A 20,514-nucleotide genomic window follows, 5' to 3' on the forward strand; every position below is an offset into this window, starting at 1 on the left:
TCCGAAAGTGGTGTGGATTTTCATACTTCTCCTAACAAGTTAGCCCGCTTCCATCTTAGATTGCATCATCACTTACCATCAAATGAGATTGTAGTCAAGGACTGCCTTGTAAAGAATAAAAAAGAAATCCATGACCTCAGAAATCCTACAAACGAAATTCAGGATAGGTAGATTAATAAACACAAATTAATAGATTTAATCATATTTATTTATTAAAGTACAAGGTACACAAAATAGAAAATTAAACTATTCACTAGCTAATAATCGAAATTCTTTATTTATATTTTTATAGTAGGTATAGTCGGATGCAATATTTATGATATAGCTGAAACGAGCTGCGTGTCGGCATAACAAGTCAAGACGTGTGACAGTGGGTGGGAGGGAGGTGCGCGGGGTGATGCCCTGCCGTGCCTCTTTGTTACCGCTGATACCTAAAATCTTGTATTGCGCAGCTTAACGCATACGATACGATATTCCGAAACGTCATAAGGATTGCAACCGACTATAACACAGTAATTAATAATAATTATTATTTATATTTTTAATAATTGGTCCACTAAAACACGAAGTGAAAATCTTAATCACCAGTTTCAGAACGGCTGTTCAAATGAACAATTAACATCCGTCAACATTTATATAAAATAATTCAAATTCTAACCATGTGTTTATGTATGGAAATCCAAAGTCACCAAATTTTTGACAAATCGGACAAAAATCAAACAAAAAAAAGTATCCTTGATATATTTGTTAACGAATTGCCATAAACTTGTTAACGAATCGTCATTTTGGCAACCAGAATTAAAAATTACCTAAGTTTAACAGGCCGATTCGCTAACATGGTTATTACATTCAGTAAGTACACGTATGACATTGATATCCCGATTTCTTACGTAGTGGACGTGGTTTCTTACCACGGTAATGATAATCAGGTCAGAGTCTCATAAGAGACGTCATCATAATGAGTATTTCAATCACTCACTCTTACATCAGTTTTTCCTTGTTAACTTTTTCAGACATCATGGCAGAAGTGTATTTTAGTTTTTTTTAGATATTTTATTAGATTTTTCGCTTTGATAAGTTTTTCGTTTGTTATACATAAAAAGAAGCTATGAGTCATAGCTAGAATTATATATTATTTGAAATATTCATTATTGTTTTCTAGGTAGGAAAATTCTTTAACTAACATAGTGTATATATTTAAAATATGTACTTGTTAGTACTTTATCATTATACATATTTACAAATATACTGTACCCTGTGTTTAGAATAATGTATTTTATTTAATATACCAAATACTTAACTAAATATTGACTTGAAGTTATGCATCACTAGATATTGAAGGACTAAGAAAAAACAACAACGCAATATTCATAAATGTAGCTACGAAACTTAACAAATCGTTAAACATAGGTGCTCTTAGTACACATTAAAAAATGTAAGTGTAAATCATATTATATGGAAATTATTCCATACAATTTAGTTGGATTGACATAACGTGAAAGCTTACGTAGAAAACAAATCAAATTAGCATTAAAACATTAATTATTATTATAGCATTGTTTAATTATAATACAACGTATATTTTTTAACAATAATTTCCCTATAAAATCAACAAACAATTACAGATCGATTTCTGAAACGCCGATCAATATTATAATACCACTGGCCTATTGATAACGGCTAATTTACTCTCAGTTTTACTCCGTTTAAAAAAATCAATTTAATAATTATGTTTCATTAATTAAATAAATTTCTGATAACTAATCAGAATATCAAGTTGCTGTAAATAGCAACTGAATTTGGAAATAATAATAATCACACATTTTTAGGTCACACACGAAATTGATTGCCGTTTCAGGAACCGGGATCAAATGAACAATACTAATTCTACGAGTGATGTGCTGCATATCCCTATATTATGTATCAGCGGATGTACATTTTTAAAGCACCGTCACATCACTAATTCTAACCTATCTATAATATAATAGGTACCTACCTACTTGTAAACGCCAGCGAATTTATTATTTATAGGAATAATTAAACTTTTGTAAAATAGGTAATGCATTCAAGTATTCATAATATAAACATTTAGTAAAATCATTTGGATCACGTAAATCTGTCAAAGTACGATGCTCAAAACCAAGGTTCTTAATCATGAGCGCGTTCGTGTGTCGCGTCGTAAACCAAACTCTCAGAACTCACATTTTCTATTTCAGTATTAAGTATTGAAAAGCACCCAAGTTATAGTGGAAGAGCTGGTCAACATTTTTGGGTAGGTATTTGAGACTATTAGTAGCAAGAATTGGCATCCCGTGTAGGGGGGATCTAGGGCATCTAGGGGGGGGGACCAGATACGACCGAGAAAAAAGGAGCACACAAAAGACAAAACAATTTAAAAACCCCGCCGTTTTAAATTGATGTTGATTTAGATAGTTAGGTACATATTCTACGGTACGTATAATTAATTTTTTTTTTTAATTTTTAGTAGTAGTAGTTCACTTAAGGATAGGGGAAGATTGCTTAGGGCATCAAGTTGCTCGCCCTGTCTACTCTCGCAAATAACCACAACGTCCCGTATTGACTTTCAACTCGCGCTCGCTTTAATTCGACTAAATAGGGAGCGGTGAGCAGGACGAGCGGCATAAAATGCGCCAGGACCAGTAACGTGTCCAAACAACTTCTCTGCTAACTTCCCTCGCTACTTCCCACGTCACTGGTACTGTGTGGCAAGCAGCAAGCAGGTTAGAGTAGTACCTATAAGTGAGGTACAGTATGTTTTCATCTTGCTTAAGACCCTGCCCAAAAATGTCGACCAGCTCTCAGACTATTACTTTAAATACTAAAGAGATAATTTTAATTAATCGCAGTGGGTGTCTCAAAGTCGCCCTTATCTAGATGTTTCTTCGCTTTGGGCTCGTATATGAGCATTGTGTTGCGTTCTGGGCTGGTTTTGTTGCGTTGCATATCTAGGAAAACAAATTGGATGTATTAGACTCCATACACGCGTTGTCAGAAGATCTAAGATGTGCGCCATAACATAAATAAATAAAAAATAAATATACTTAAACAATACACATCACTATCTAGCCTCAAAGTAAGCATACAGAGTAGCTTGTGTTATGGGTGCTAAGACAGTTGATATTATAATTTTCATATACGTTTATATTTATATTTTATATACTACATACTAGCGGACGCCCGCGACTTCGTCCGCGTAAATTTCGATGTCAACTTTACTACTACCCATACCCTACCCTACCACTACCCCAACCCTACCCTACCCAACCCCTACATCTACCCTACCCCTACCCTACCCTACCCCTACCTCCACCCTACCCCTACCCTACCCCTACCCTACCCCTACCTTAAGTACACCCTACCCCCATCCTACCCCTACCCTCCCCGTACCCTATCCCTTTCCTACCCCTATCCCACCCGTACCCCTATCTCACGCCTATCCTACCCCTACCCTACCACTTCCCTATCCTACCCGTACCTCTACCCTACCACTACCCTACCTCTACCACTACCCTAAACCCGGCCCTAAACCTACCCTACCCCTACACTACCCCTACGCTTCCCTACCCGTACCCTACCCTACCCTGTAACTTCTCTATCTTACTCCTACCCTTAGCAAAATCGGTCCAGTCCTTCGAGAGTAGTGGTATGACCAAGAGAAATAGAGACTTTTATGCTAATAATATAAAGAGGTAATGTTCGTGTGGTTGTAGGAGGTAATCTCTGGATCTACTGGACCGATTAGAAAATTGTTTTACCAATAGAAACCTACGTTATTTGAGAGTGTCATAGGCTATGTTTGATCCCCATATTCACACGGGAACGGGAACTACGTAAATGAAAGCGCCGGGCGTCATATAGCGGAATTTCTGCGTCTTTTAGAAACTTTGTATTATCTCCGAAACTATTTAAGTAATTAACATACTGTAAAGGGCAAATCTTATCTCCATAATATCCTTGTGATTATTAAATAATTTATTTTAATAAGGATTAAAGTTTAGTTGTATAAATAATGACGTAAACCTAAGTATATAAAATTAATAATTTTTAAAACACAAAAGGTACTATATCTGCTAATATATAGAAGATATATATATGGTGTCGCGGACTTTTTTGTAGAACTTTTAAAGATACATAAAGTCTTCATACATTAATTTCAATTTTACACAATAGTTAAGGCAGCGCATGCGAATAAGTCTGTTTAAGAGGATTTTCAGTCCGACCTGTATGACAAAAACTGTGATAACTCGGCTAATATATATGATACCAATATAAAATATAGCCTATAGCACTCCCCGATAATGTAGCATTCACTTGGTGAAAGAATTTTTAAAATCGGACCAGTAGTTCCGAAGATTACCCCATTTAAAAAATGTGACAAACTTACAAACTTACAAACTTTACCTCTTTATAATATTAGTATAGATAGTATAGATAAATACTTATATAATGTATAAATACACACACACACACACTGGAAAAAACCCATGCTCTTCACACAAATATTTTCCAGTTGTGGAAATCGAACCCACGGCCGTGGATGCAGAAAGCAGGGTCACTACCCACTGCGCCACGCGGGGGTAAAGAGAAAAGGCATAGTCGACCAATAGCGACCGAACTTGAATTATCCCTCTCTTACCATACCATCGCAACGGAAGAGAGAGGCCATATTACCAGTCGGTTCAGAGTTATTAATCGACAATATAGCCGTGCTAGCCCAGTGGATATGACCTCTGCCTCCGATTCCACAGAGTGTGGGTTCGAATTCGGTCCGGGGCATGCACCTACAACTTTTCAGTTATGTGCATTTTAAGAAATTAAATATTACTTGTCTCCAACTGTGAAGGAAAACATCGTGAGGTAACCTGCATACCAGAGTATTTCCTTATTCACTGCGAGTGTGAAGTATGTAAATCCGCGTTGGGCCAGCGTGGTGGACTATTGGCCTAACCCCTCTCATCCTGAGAGGAGACTAGAGCTCAGCAGTGAGCCGAATATGGGTTGATGATGATGACACAAACAAAACATAAGTACCCACTTCTATCTCGTTATGATTATGTGGAGCGAAAACACAACATAATTTTGTCACTCACGGCGAAGGCTCAGTCGTCGCTTGTTTGGCGTGGCGGGGCCCAGCTCCAACTGCCGGCGCAGCAGTTGCGAGGCGGACGCGGGGCGCGGCGCGGCGGGTAACGTGCTCCAGGCGTGCGTCACATCGGACGACGTGTGCTCTGCCGCGAGACAAGAGCCGAATCAACAACCGGACAAGTGCGAGTCGAACCCACCGACAGAGGGCTCCGTACTAATTATTTTTCGCCAGAAATCGAAAACTCTCATCATCATCACTGTCATATCAGCCGATGGACGTCCAAACATAACGATTCTGCCGCTGTAGCCAAGTGGCAAATTGATTCTCTTTCTACGATCGCAAACGCTTTGAAAACTAGAAAGATGTATGGGAATGACATTTGCTATCGACAGGTCACGTGAGCAAGATCTGTCATTCCCATACATTTTTCTAGGTTTCGAAGCGTTTGCGATCGTAGAAAGAGAACCGACGTGCCACTTAGCTACAGGGCCTCCGTGGCGCAGTGGTATGCGCGGTGGACTTACAAAACGGAGGTCCTGGGTTCGATCCCCAGCTGGGCCGATTGAGATTTTTTTAATTAGTCCAGGTCTAGCTGGTGGGAGGCTTCGGCCGTGGCTAGTTACCACACTACCGACAAAGACGTACCGCCAAGCGATTTAGCGTTCCGGTACGATGTCGTGTAGAAACCGAAAAGGGGTGTGGATTTTAATCCTCCTCCTAACAAGTTAGCCCGCTTCCATCTTAGACTGCATCATCACTTACCATCAGGTGAGATTGTAGCCAAGGGCTAACTGGTAAAGAATAAAAAAGGGGCTAAGCCGTCTGCATCTAGCAAGTCCCTGCGACTCGCTGCAAGGCTGTATGTGACATATACATACATATAAAACAATAATATACCTACGTGTAGAATTGAGATCCTTCTCCTTATTTTTGAAGTCGATTAATAAAAATAATTAAAAATCTGTTTTAAACCCTTTTACTCTTTTAAATGTCCGACCGGAGCTAATCTTTTACTCCGTAACTTTTTAGTCAATGGCGTAATTTTCAGGCTTCCTCCTTAAATAAGGATAGGTTTTTTAAATTGTATATAAATTAGGAATATGACAATAGTAAAGCGAATTTAATGTTAGCAAGTAACATGATACCTGCGTTCATTACTTTCGGAGCTAAAGATTTAAAGAGTCATATTTGCGGTACTGCCAAGGATCCCTAAAAAACGCCCCATACAAAATGGCACGACTTAATGACGTTGATCAAAATGATCGTTAGATTTGTAAATCAAACAAAATTACAAATATCTTTGTTATTTGTGCGTTTACGTTAATAGTTCTTTATATTGAAAAATGTAACGTTTAATGTAAGGAAGCTAAGTAAGAATAAAAAATTAAATAAATTAACCCACAGAATTTTTCAAATCTTCTCTCGAGCAGTTGTTATTGATTTAAATCGTCACAAAGAAACAAGCAATAAAATCTTACTTTTTTATAGTATTATTTTTGAGTTTATAATATGATTACAAGTAAATTCAGATATTACTTTTGAGTTTATATGATTACTACTATTGAGTAAAGGAAAACAAATACAATAAGTATAAGTTGTGACATTTACCTCGAGCAGTTAACACAATCTCTCGGTGCGCAGTCGCCAGGTCCGCCTCGTTGAGCAGCACGCGGTGCTTGCGGTCCAGGGTTCGACCCTCGTCCCTCGGCTCCTCGGCGATCGACGAGTTCTTACTGGATTGCGAGAACTGACAACATAAATGTTATGCAATTACATGACATTTAAATATCATCAATTAATGTACATAATATATAGATATAATATTTTAAAGAGGTAAACTTCGATTTTTTTTCATACACGAAGATGATTGTCGTTCATGTCATGCACTTCATCTATACTTATAATAAATCTGTAGAGAGGTCAATTCTGTACATGAAATATATTTCCAAAATAACTATCAGGGGGTGATTAGTGATCGATACTGATGCCAAAAATGCAATCAGTAAAATTTTTGTCTGTCTGTCTGTCTGTCTGTCTGTCTGTCTGTATGTTCTTTATAGAAACAAAAATTACTGGACGGATTTTAATGAAACTTGGTACAATTATTCAACATACTCCTGGGCAGGTTATAGTATACTTTTCATCACGCTATGATCAATAGGAGCAGAGCAGTGAAGGGAAATGTTGGGAAAACGGGAGATGTTACTCAATTTTTTAAGCTTTCGCCGCGTGGTATGTTCGTTATTGAAACAAAAACTATTCGACGGATTTTAACGAAACTTAGTACTATTATTTCTTATACTCCTGGGCAGGTTATAGTATACTTTTCATCACGCTACGATTAATAGGATCAGAGCAGTGAAGGGAAATGTTGGGAAAACGGGAGAAGTTACTCCATTTTTTAAGCTTCGCGTGTCGAGTGTGCAGCCTTAATGGGTAGGGTAGGGGTAGGGGTAGGGACTAGGGTAAGGGAAGGATAGGGTAGGGTTGGGAAGGAGTAGGGTAGGGCAGGGTAGGGGTAGGGTAGGGGTAGTTAAAAGTTTACATATACTTTCACGCGTACGTAGTCGCGGGCTTCCGCTAGTCTATACTAATATTATATAGCTGAAGAGTTTGTTTGTTTATTTGATTGAACGCGCTAATCTCAGGAACTACTGGTCCGATTTGAAAAATTCTTTCAGTGTTAGATGGCCCATTTATCGAGGAAGGCTATAGGCTATATATTATCCCCATATTCCTACGGGAACGGGAACCACGCGGGTGAAACCGCGCGGCGTCAGAAAGTAGATGCTAAAATGCAATTAATCCAGGGGACCATTCACCCAATGTCTGAGCCTCGAATTCTCAAACGCATCGAGTTTAAAAGACACTCAGCGGGTAAACGATCCCCTGGGGGCGCCCCCACAACGTCTATGAATTCCACTGCAAAACAACAACGTACCATATTCCTAGCATAAGTAGGACTGGACTGCGGTCGATTCTTGAAGTCTATGTGATTCACAGCGCTCTTCTTCCTAACTATAGGCGAGAGTTTCCTGAACTCAGACCTCGGTTCCAACTCTATCCTAACAGTCTCATTGGTAGAAGTGTTGCTAGCCCTTCCGAATAACGGTGACAGTTTTGGTCTGGCAACATTACTCTGATCCGATTCCTCTACGCTCTCTATGGTTATAGTCGAATCTATACTGTTCGGTTTCCTTATAGGCTTGACTAGTATTAAACCTTTGCCTAAATCTTTTAGATTAGAATCTTTGGATTCATCGGAGGTTTTTGAGGATTTTGGAATTTCGAAATTTGGATTTTCGAAACCGGTTTGGGTGGCGATGTCGTCGCTCAGCGCTGTGAAAGTTTGGGAAGCTCTGTTCGACGGTTGCGACATGCGCTTGCGTCGCTCCAGCTCGGCGTGAATGTCTGTCTGCACGCGCAGGTTTATATCTCCGTAACGTTTCACGATGTAGTTCAGGAGCCAGTGGTACCCTTTCCGTAGGCCGGGGTCGATTTTTGGCTTTTTTGCGTTGGTCTCGACGCGCGCGCTGTACGACTCGACCAGCGTTGGGCATCTATACCTAGAGAAAATACAAAATATCTAAATAATTTTAAATTTAGATATGAAAGATCTTGCGTTTTCTACTTCTTTAACGTTTAATTTTTATTTTTTGTTGATAAAAACTGCAGTCCGGTCTTTGACCAAATTTTTTCTTATTAGAAAACCAAGCAAAATTCAAAATTCATTTATTTCAAGTAGGCTCAGTTTACAAGCACTTTTGATACGCCAGTTGAAAGTCAGTGTAAAGATTCAAAGAAAGGTGGTAGAATCGTGGGAGAAGAAACCGGCAAGAAACCCAAAAGTTGCTCTTTTAAAAAAAATCATTTAACCATACAGTTTGGTTTTCTTAGTCTTGGTCTTGGAAGAGAAATAGGTCAAATTCAACCAACAGCAATCTCTTTCATTGCGTTGGCACAAAAGAGATGGGACTGGGACAACTCCTCTGCCATTAGATTATATTATCTTATCTTTATTTTGTCTATTTCTCTTCACTCGGTCGCATGATAGGTCATGTGGCTGTCTCGTGAACTAAGTGTCTCACCTGTTCACCAGCGGCTCGATGTTGAGTTTCTCCACCACATCGATGTCGTCCAGCGCGCCTGACTTGTCCTGCTTGTTGGCTAGCACTAAGATCGGTTTACCTTTGTGCAAATAAACAAATTATATATTTTTTTTATTCTTTGCAAGTTGACTACAATCTCACCTGATGGTAAGTGATGATGTAATCTAAGCGCGCTAACTTGATACCGGAACGCTAAATCGGTCGGCGGTACGCCTTTGCCGGCAGGGTTGTAACTAGCCACGACCGAAGCCTCCTACCAGTCAGACCTAGACCAATTGATAAGATCCTAAGCCTAAGGTTCCCTGGAAGAGATCGCTACTAAACGATAAGGCCGCCTTTTGTATTCTACTTCTTCTTATTTATTATAATAAATAAAGAGTATTAAATAAATAAAATATAGGTTAAAATAAAGGTTTGACGACTTCCAGCCTCCCGAACAAGCCGGTTTCCGAAAAGGCTTTAGTACCATAGACCACATCCATACGCTGCGGCAAGTTATACAGAAGACTTACGAGTATAACCAGCCACTATGCTTAGCGTTTGTGGACTATGAGAAAGCCTTCGATTCGGTGGAAACCTGGGCTGTGCTAAGGTCATTGCAGAGATGCCGAATTGATTACAGATATATCCAAGCGTTGAAGTGCTTGTACGAAAACGCCACTATGTCAGTCCGTATTCAGGATCAGACTACGAGGCCAATCCAGTTGCAGCGAGGAGTGCGTCAGGGAGATGTGATCTCTCCGAAGCTATTTACCGCCGCACTGGAAGACGTCTTTAAGCTTCTGGACTGGGGCGGACTTGGCATCAACATCAATGGCGAGTACATCACTCAACTGCGGTTCGCGGATGATGTAGTCATCATGGCACAGACTCTGGATGACCTTAGTACTATGCTCAATGACCTCAGCAGCGTTTCTCAACAGGTGGGCCTGAAAATGAACATGGCCAAAACAAAAATAATGTGTAATGCTCATGTATCGCTCCACCCAGTTATAGTCGAGAACGCTGCACTCGAAATTGTAGACGAATACATATACCTAGGACATATGATCCAGTTAGGTAGGTCCAATTTCGAGAAAGAGGTGAACCGTCGAATCCAACTCGGCTGGGCTGCATTCGGGAAACTTCGCGACATCTTTTCGTCCGAAATTCCTCAGTGCCTGAAGACAAAAGTCTTCGAACAGTGCGTGTTGCCAGTGATGACCTATGGTTCCGAGACTTGGTCGCTAACTATGGGCCTCATAAGAAGGCTCAGAGTCACACAGCGGGCGATGGAACGAGCTATGTTAGGAGTATCTCTGCGTGATCGAATCAGAAATGAGGAGATCCGCAGAAGAACCAAAGTCACAGACATAGCTCAACGAGTTGCGAAGCTGAAGTGGCAATGGGCGGGGCACATAGTTCGAAGAGCCGATGGACGTTGGGGTCCCAAAGTGCTGGAATGGCGACCCCGCACTAGTAAGCGCAGTGTTGGCCGACCCCCCACCAGGTGGACTGACGACATCAAGCGAGTCGCAGGGATTCGCTGGATGGAGATGGCTCAGTATCGTGATGTTTGGAAGTCCCTACAAAAGGCCTATGTCCTGCAGTGGACGTCCATCGGCTGATATGATGATGATGATGATGATTAAATAAATAAAGTATATAATTTATTTTATTTTATTTTATTTTATAGATTTATTTGTAATCAACAGCGTAACAGTAGGTACATAATTATTAGATTACATAAGCTTAAAACTAAGGCCACAAAGATTACAGAATATACATATTATACAAAGCTACAATACAATTTCGGGTACCTATATTAACATTAAAAGATAAAAGTGTTCTAAAAAATCTTAACAAAATTTTGTAAGTGTGTGTGTAAGTTTGCGTGTTTGTGTGTGTGTGTGTGTTTGTGTGCGTGTGTGTGTAAGTGTAAATTATAAAGTTCTGTGTGACTTAATCACTTCTTTTTTAAGTTGTGTTTTAGATAGGTAAAATAAATCTAAATTGTAATAAACTTTATTATATGTTCGGGCCAGACGTAATACTATAGAATTTTGCGCATATATAGTATTACATTTGGGAACACTCAGTAACGCTGTGTGTCGACGTAGTGGTCTGAAAGATGAAGCGTTGATAGAAAAAATTGACAACAAGGAAGGGCAATCCAGTCTGCCTGTTAAAATTGCTTGAAGCAGTAACATATCGCTTAAGTTTCTTCTCCTTTCTAGTGTGTCAATTTTGTAATGCCTGCAAGCATCCTCATAACTATTAAATATTTTAAATTCCTTGAATGCCAAATATTTAAGGAATTGTTTTTGGATGGACTCAAGCCGTTGTGTGTGTATGACATAGTAGGGCGACCAGATGTTGCTAGCGTATTCAAGGGTACTTCGGACATACGCGAAGTATAGTGTTTTTATGGCTTCAATATTATTAAAGTTGCGTGTTACTCGCTTTATGAAACCGAGTTGTTTGTACGCTTTGTCAGCTACTACATCAACATGATCATTCATAGAGAGTTTACTATCAACGCTTATGCCTAAGTCTCTAACAGTATTAACCTTAACAATTTGCATGTTATTAATCTTATAGTCGAATGTTATTGAGTTTATTTTACGACTCAGAGTTATGTGATGACATTTATTAACATTTACAATGATTCTGTTTCTGGAGTAATATTCAGTTAAGGCATCAAGATCTTGTTGTAACTTATGACAATCATCCTGGTTGCGTATTTTAAGGAAATTTTTTTTATCATCTGCAAACAACAAGTGTTCGGCGTGAGCAAAGCTGTTTCCTATGTCAAACAGGTAAGCATTATACAAAAGAGGACCTAAAATAGATCCTTGGGGTACCCCTGAGGGTATTGATATAAAATTACTCCTGGCGCATCCCAATACCACTGCTTGCATGCGATTTTTAATGTAAGATGTGAACCATCGGTAGAGACTTCCGTTTATCCCTAAAGTGCTCAGTTTTTGTAATAAGATTACATGATCGACACGGTCAAAGGCTTTTTCGAAATCTGTATATATTACATCTACTTGGCATCTTTGATCCATACTTCTCAACACATAGTCAGTAAATATAGCCAAATTCGTAACAGTAGAGCGATTCCTCATGAATCCGTGCTGCTGGTTTGGGATCGACCTTGAGATAACAGGGCTAATGTGACTATAGACAAGCGTCTCAAACAGCTTACTCATAACATTTAGGATGGATATGGGCCGGTAATTCTCTATCTGAGTTTTTGATCCACTTTTGTGAATTGGAACGATTAACGCCTCTTTCCATTTATCGGGGAAGGTAGAGAAAGAATTTATAGATAAGTTAAAGATGATGGACAGAGGCTTAGCCAAAGAAGAAGCGCACTTGCTTAGGAATATAGGGGGAATGCCATCACTGCCGGATCCTTTGTTGGTTTTTAGAGCTTTTAACAATTTACGGACTTCGGTTTCGTCAGTTATAATTTTGCAAATTGATTCATTTTGTGTCGTGCTGATAGAAAGCGGGGCATCGTACAATGTCGCAGGTTTTGCAAAAACACTTTCAAAATATTTACTGAACCCATTGCTAGCCGAAATTAAATCCGTGTATGTTGTTTGTCCTAGCGTCAGTTTAGTAGGGTAGCCAACTGTATTAGTCCTCAGAGATTTCATGTAGGAAAACAACATTTTCGGGTCCTTATGGATATAAGTTTGCATACGCTCAGAGTATGAAGAAAAGCACTTCTTCTGGACAAGTTTTTGTCGCGTCCTCAATATTGCAAACTCATCATAGTCTCGTGGGTTATTTCCCGTCTTCCATTTCCTGTGCTTTTGATGCTTTTCTTTTATTATATGGATCAAAGACTTTGAGTACCAAACAGGAAAGTTAGATTTGAATTTTACTTTTACCGGAATAAATTGCTTTATACATTCGTTTAGGTACGAGTAAAAAATGTCTACTACGTCATTGATTGAATCCCCCAAAAGCACTTCATGCCACTTAATTTTAGAAAGATAATCGTTTATTTTTGTATACTCACCTTTAAAGAAGTCAGGCCGCTGAACAGGTTTCTTAGGGGCATTACGTACCAGTAGACTAGAGAAATTAAACTCGACACTCGGATGGTGTTTATCCTCAGGAACAAGGGGGTAGGTACATCTATGTACATTAAATTCAATGTTGCTAAATAACAGATCCAAAATTTTATGATTACTGTTTTCAACAGTATTCTGTTGTTTTAGATCTGATAAATTGCATACATCATTAATATTTATGAAAGCGTTTTGCAAATCTATTGAGCCGCTTCTATTTAAAGCTGGCCCAGAGTCTGACCATGTGACGTTCGGCAAGTTAAAGTCTCCAGCCAGTAGGATGTAGTCATTTGGATATAATGCAACTATTTCAGCAAGGCGAGAAGATATTGTAATTATTCGTGTCGGGAGACAGGTGTCAGGCGGCGCATAAATCAACCCAATATGGATGTTGCGATTTTGGGTTTTAATATATTCAGATGGTATAGTAGCCCATAGAGACTCAACACCTGGACAGGACCATTCATCATGGCGTTGGATATGTAATTTTTTTGACGCACACAGTAACACTCCACCGCCCAACTTCTTATCGGACGTTTTAGGATTTCGATCGCATCGCAGGACGTCATATCTGCTGTCACATATCTCACCATCATAGATGCCACTCGTCAGCCACGATTCGGTGATTAAAATTAAATCATAGTCATTGTTTAGTATGCTTTGTCTAAAATCGTGTGTTTTGGTACGTAAACCACGCACATTTTGGTAAACTATTTTAATGGGCTCATAAACTGTAAATACATAATAAGTACCGTAATATTAATATAAAAGCTTTATTAATGAGTTTTGTACGTGGTTTTGTAATTAGTAGGATTATTAGAGATCTGACATTCTTTGATTGAGTTACGTAGTAGTAATTTATTAATTTCGGGATTGATTCGTAAGTGTTGTATAGTCTGGCTGAGTTGTTCCCTGTGCAAAGTGTTAGGAGAAACTTACAAATATTATGTGTTTCAGAAAGCCGTAAGGTGTTCTTCGCGATGAATGTGTGTATGTGTGCAAGTGTGTTTGCAGAGTGAGGTGTGTCAGTAAGTTGTGTAAAGTGTATTTTATGAGATATAAAAAGTTGAGTATTATTACTAGTATTGTAATTTTTAAGCAAAATTGAAGACATTATTGGGATTTTAACAAGAATAAATAGAATTTTGCAAAGTAAAATGTACAAGACTATTTGAACTTGAGCAAGTCTTTTTCCGTCTTTATAGATAAAGCTGGCGATTCTTCGTTTTTTCGTAAAAAAATATTACAATTCCTAACCCATACAAACTTATAGGCTTTTTCTTTTGCAAGTCCTTTGGTTGCCCTTAATAATTGTTTGTTTTCTGGAGTTAGGTGTTCATTAACAAAGAATTTCTTCCCTGTGCCCTCAAGCCCTATATCTTTAGTGCTGATTCCTTTCTTCTTTTTTAGATTTGAGATAATTTTATCTTTTGTTAAGCGGTCTGTAAATTTTACTACTATGGGCTTGGGTCTACCAACTATCGTATGTTGAGGCTGGACACGGTGGGCAAATTCAATCTCGTCCAATCTCAATTCGACGCCTGCGTGTTTAGCAATTTTCACTATGAGGTTTGTGGCAGACTCACTGCTAGTTTGAGGCAAGCCGACTATTTCTAAGTTATTCATTCTTGCCTGCTGTTGTTGCCTACCGAACTGTGAGCGTATCTCGATGAGTTGATCCTCAGACGCAGTGATACGATCTTGCATTGAGCGCATGTTGTTCTTTAGATGGTCATTTTCTGTCTGGAGCTGGCTATAAGACGCCTGCAACTGGGTGAACTCAGAGGACAATGGTACTAATTCACTTTTTAATTCAGCAAAGACTGTGGACCTCAGCTCTTCAATAATTTCAGTTTTGATTGTTTTAAGCTTCACGTCTAGGATGTTTTCAAATCGGCTAATTAGGTAAGTATTATCTGTGAGAGGCACACTGCTATCGTGCCCGGTCACAGAAGCCTCGGAATCAGCGTCAATGGAACGTGGATTCTTGTGTGATTTGTCAGTACGTACCGGTGTGTTACTGTTGTCTCCACCTTTACGCACACTAGATACACAACTTGGACATTTCCATTGCGTACGTGCGGATGTTGAATCTCCAGTAAATCCGACACATTCAGAATGGTACATGCTGTTACATTGATTGCATTTAATCCTTTTTACAATAACGCTGATATTCTCACGGCAAGCCTCGCAAGTTCCAACCATTTTAATTTATTAATTTGTAGAAAAATTACAAATATATATTTAAATGAAAAAAAGTCTTCCACAGTGGTAGGTTTCGAACTGGGTACCTCGAGCTCGAGTCCGACGTATGTAACCGATACGCCACCGAAACGTTTGATAGCACTGGTGAATTTTTAGGTGCGAATGAAGTTAGGTATATCGCAACCGACTTGTCCTACAATGGATTATTTATATACCCACATCGAAAAAAAATATATATTCGTAATGTTCACACACAGCGAAAAATAACTATTTTTATCACTTTGAGACAATGTTTAGCAGGTTCGATAGTAAGCCCAGTCAGAAAAAGTTTTGCACAACACTTCAGTCCAGAGATTATAGATATTTGGAATGTTTCTGGTGTGTTATTGTATAGATGCACGACACAGTTTTTAAGCACAGTTTTAGATAGGAAATCCTTTATAAAAAACCTCACGAACACTTTCACATATACTAAGCGATAATTAGAGTGGAAATAAACTTATCTTTGTTAAAAAATCTGACGTATTGTATTTTTAAATGAAAATTTATACGGAGCTAATGTACACTGGTCGACACTAGCGCCGACACTCTAATAAAATAAATAAGTAAATATGTGTTGTATATTATAATATTATAAAGAGGAAATATTTGATTGTTTGTTTGTTTGTATTGAATAGGCTCCAGAACTACTGAACTAATTTCAAAAATTCTTGCTGTTGGGAAGCTACACTATCCCCGAGTGCTGTAGGCTATATTTTATCCCCGTATTTCTACGGGAACGGGAACCACACTATTGAAACTGCGCGGCGTGTGCCCCGACTGTTAATTTAACTTCAGAGAATGACGATTTCTGTGTCCATTACAGTGACGTGCATAGGGTTACCAGGCGTCCGGATAAAGCCGGAAATTTTGCGATCACGTGTCCAGCCAAAATGAACAGCTTTTCCCCTTTTCCACTCAAGTCACTCTCCCCGCCTATCCCAAGTAATCCATAAAGAATTACACAATAAGAGATGTGGACAGCTCGAACGCCACGAGCACACTGAAGCCGTCCATACCGCAAGTCGTTGCTACGCGGCGATAACATTCATCACTTTCACTAACCATCAGATGAGATTGTAGTCAAGGGCTAACTTGTAAAGAATAAAAAAAATATAACCGACTCCAAAAGAAGAATTGGTCTAATATTACTGTGGATACGCTACAGACGCGACGAAAGAAAGAGGTTTATTATCGACTTAGTCGCTATTGGTCGATCACATAGTCGTTGAAGCATGCTAGTCGCTATGCAAATGGAGTTAATTTTTAATCATTATAGAAAACTGCCGATTGGCTTATTTATGGTCTGGCAAGTGCGTTGATTACATTAACATGATATGCGGGCGACGGGGGGAAAGACTGCACGGGTGTGAAGTAATGCGTGCGGGGAAGAGAGGTGCATGAGTCGTGGGCTTTTCATTCATCACTACACGCCCACCGGCCCGCGCTAACCATGGGGAGTGTTACGAACGCAGTTGCCAAGCTATAATCTTCCCATTAAAACCGGTACAACCGTCGGACTGATTTTATTATTTCTACCTACTCGTTTCATCATTTCGTTTCTACTGGAAGGAAGTTTGATAAATAAAATTACATTTGAACATATTGGTATGCTACGGGCGTATATATAGCACAAATAAACGTACCTACTTATTAAAATTTCCCATAATTAACAATTAAAATTTATATGACAAATGAGAAATAACATACCTACCAATATTATTTTACAAAAAAATTTAATGAAAAAAAACCGACTTCAAAACATAAAACGGAAGTACCGACGAAACCAAACCTGGCGCACTTCGTGTTTTAGCAATAACGTACAGGTACATGGTCGGGGTACCCTAGGGGGGACTTAAGAGTGTGCAATATGTAATTTCGTGGTTACAAATGGTTCTGGATCTCAGATTCTGGAAAAGTTAGGAGCCTGATATTTGGGTAAATGATATTTCAAAGTGTTAGCTTCGTTATGACTATACAAAATACACAATTTGTAAAACTTTTCTCGATAGTTTATTTTTTTGAAAAATACATGTTTTGCTCACATTTTGCTTTCAATCTCAGGACAAGCAAACTTATTTTCTTAAATTTTTGTTTTGTATAGAAAATTAGGTATATATCTTGATGGCCATTTTGTTTTTCGTTATGTTGTTTAATTTACTTGCAATTAGGTAAAAATGGTTTTGGCGCTCACGTCATAAAATTTGCGTCGCGCGTCAATCGCTCCGTGCTTTTCACTCACGTGAAAGTCATAATTCGGCGTCTCGTTTGCGCTTCGAATTTTATCCATATCGTACCGACACGCTGCGCGCTCTTAAACAGGCGAGTGTCGCCGCTCGGATCGTACGCTTTTGCACACGCTGCGTGACCTGCCTTGCCCATTCGTTATCGTTCGAAACGTTACACGGGCTTAGCATCGTCATCAACCCATATTCGGCTCACTGCTGAGCTCGAGTCTCCTCTCAAAATGAGAGGGGTTAGGCCAATAGTCCACCACGCTGGCCCAATGCAGATTGCCAGACTTTACACACGCAGATAATTAAGATAATTCTCTGTATTCAGGTTTCCTCACCATGTTTTCCTTCACCGTTTGAGACACGTGATATTTAATTTCTTAAAATGCACACAACTAAAAAGTTGGAGGTGCGTGCCCCGGACCGGATTCGAACCCACACCCTCCGGAATCGGAGGCAGAGGTCATATCCACTGGGCTATCACAGCTCGTGTTCCCGAAACGGGACACGGGCTTAGCGCCGCCTTCAAATTAGTTTTCAGGGTATCGTCATCTAATAACGAATAACTCCCGAAAAGCGTGGGCAACGCAAGGCAACCAACAAGTGATCACTGAGTGGTGCACTCGACGTCCGAGTGTACTAGTGTGTAATGTCAGCATCATTATCAACCCATATTCGGCTCACTGCTGAGCTCGAGTCTCCTCTCAGAATAAGAGGGGTTAGGCCAATAATCTTCCACGCTTGTCTCGTGGCGCGTACATATATTGATTACGTTCCACTAAGCGATCACAACGATTACGACCACAGTTTTGCCCGTTCCACTTGCTTGCGTTATCACAATCTCAAGTGGAATGGATTAGGGAGTTTTATCAGTTTTCTAAACTGATTTTTTGTACAATTTCAAACCTATTTTTAAACTACGGTTAACTAAAATAAATCTACAACAATTATATTAAGTTTCAAAATTCGCGCCACAGATTAGTAACCTATCCTATCGATAAATGACCACAATGAGCATGATGAGCCTTCTCAGATCAATTCTACGACTGTTTTCTAATTGCTTTCTACACTTGTAGACTGAGCTTGTTTTTTTCTTTTCAGTTTTTTTATACTTTATGCAGTCGGGTGTTTTTATTTGTTTAATTAATTTATACAAACTGCATCTATAGAATCGATGTTTCATTGTGTCAAAATTACACGTGTGTGTATTACGATTTAAATTTATAGTTGCGTGTAGTGTAAGGACACAAGATACCTGTGTGAGTTTACCCTCTAAAAAACGACAAACAGTTTTGCTGGTGAATTTGAGTGTTATACAAGTCTGGTATCTTGTATCACAACGGTGATTGGTCTGAGTGAGCCTTGCATGAGTTTTATTTATTTGACTGTTTGACGTCTGTGATCAAAGCGCAACATTTACCTAACCGCTTGCGAACACAACGACATTGGTCATTATGTGCCTATGTGGACCGTTGCAAGAGCGCCCATTTTGGACGTTCGTGATCGCTTAGTGGAACATATCCATTATAAAAAGGGTAGGGTAGGTGCGTATATAATATGCATTTGCAAGTTTCTGTGTATTTTTGTATACATATAATATGCATTTACTAGTTTCTGAATATTTTATTTCAGTTCAGGGTCGCTCTATGTTATCAATATTTACACTTAAGTGGAACGAACTCCATTGGCTCGTTAGTAGGTATCTACTTTATACCTTCAAAAAAATAATTAATTACAGTAAAAACGCTTACCAGATATTTTATCATTCGATAATACCTCCTCCAGCACAGATTTGCACTCGTCCAACCTTGTGAAATCACTCGAATCGATTACAAATATAACTCCGTGCACCTCGCTGTAATACTGTGGCCATATTTGACGAAAATGTGGCCCCCCGCCCAAATCGTATATAGTTACAGGTGTATCTTTATGCACAAGATTAACTGCCTTGAAACCGACTGTAGGTAAAACCTTATCATCATTTTCACCAGCTAAATTGTTCACGGTTTTGGTTTTGCCAGCGTTGTCCAATCCGATTAGTATTAGAACTATGTGACGACGTAAACGACGCCGTCTAAAACCGAAACAGTTGCCCATTATATAAATAAACACAAATAAACTGAAAAATACACTCAAAATCCATGTATTAACACTCCTACATCGCAATATTTAACGCACAACTTCAAAATGTACACCCGCCATTCGTGTTTTCCTTCGTAAACATAACTTTTTTTTTTGTTGACACAACCGTTGCCAATGGCGATCGAGTGCCAATGTGGCCAGTATTTATTGTAGTGATAAGTTTTGTTTTGTAATTAACTTTATCAATAACTTGTGGATTAACAGTAAAATTATGCACCGATAATTTTAGTAATTAATATACCATTGTAGGTTTAACTTTGTAAAACTCCGTGCACAATGATACATTAGGTACCTACATTGATAATGTACCTAGCTACATTTTTAAAATTATAAAATAGTTTTATGAATCAATTTTATGGTTCTGTTTGAACGTGTCTCTCAAGGGCACATGTGTTTTAAATATTCTACTATTTAATATTTATGTTAACAACTAAACAGCTGAGATATCTAGAAGATTTATCACACTTCACACGAATATTAAAAAGGCGAAAGTGTGAATGCTTGTTACTGTTTTACGTTACAACTGTTGGAGTTGGACCTACTTCATGGTTTCCTAGATTTTATATAAAAAATGTGTTTGGCCGCAATTTAATTAGGCAAACCTATACTAT

General features: G+C 38.9%; 1 protein-coding gene across 1 annotated transcript; it reads right to left on the reverse strand.

Moving 5' to 3' along the window:
* Nucleotides 1–190: 190 nt before the first annotated feature.
* Nucleotides 191–20,090, reverse strand: LOC112046085 (uncharacterized). Its single transcript, XM_024082563.2, has 6 exons — nucleotides 19,513–20,090; nucleotides 9,196–9,295; nucleotides 8,049–8,673; nucleotides 6,716–6,854; nucleotides 5,112–5,249; nucleotides 191–2,966 (listed from the first exon to the last, which is right to left on the reverse strand). The coding sequence occupies exons 1-6, from the start codon at nucleotides 19,856–19,858 to the stop codon at nucleotides 2,854–2,856; spliced, it is 1,461 nt and encodes a 486-aa protein (XP_023938331.2). The 5' UTR covers nucleotides 19,859–20,090; the 3' UTR covers nucleotides 191–2,853.
* Nucleotides 20,091–20,514: the final 424 nt, after the last annotated feature.

The sequence above is a fragment of the Bicyclus anynana genome, chromosome 18, assembly GCF_947172395.1.
Source record: "Bicyclus anynana chromosome 18, ilBicAnyn1.1, whole genome shotgun sequence".
In the NCBI taxonomy this organism is placed as follows: Eukaryota; Metazoa; Arthropoda; class Insecta; order Lepidoptera; family Nymphalidae; genus Bicyclus; species Bicyclus anynana.

What these genes read in the sequence shown, in the direction of transcription:
- LOC112046085 (XM_024082563.2), bottom strand. Translation starts at nt 19,858, where the DNA reads ATGGGCAACTGTTTCGGTTTTAGACGGCGTCGTTTACGTCGTCACATA. An exon ending in ATCGAATGATAAAATATCTG is followed by an intron (nt 9,296 to 19,512) that starts GTAAGCGTTTTT and finishes ATTTGCACAAAG; the next exon opens with GTAAACCGATCTTAGTGCTA. An exon ending in GATTGTGTTAACTGCTCGAG is followed by an intron (nt 5,250 to 6,715) that starts GTAAATGTCACA and finishes GTCTCGCGGCAG; the next exon opens with AGCACACGTCGTCCGATGTG.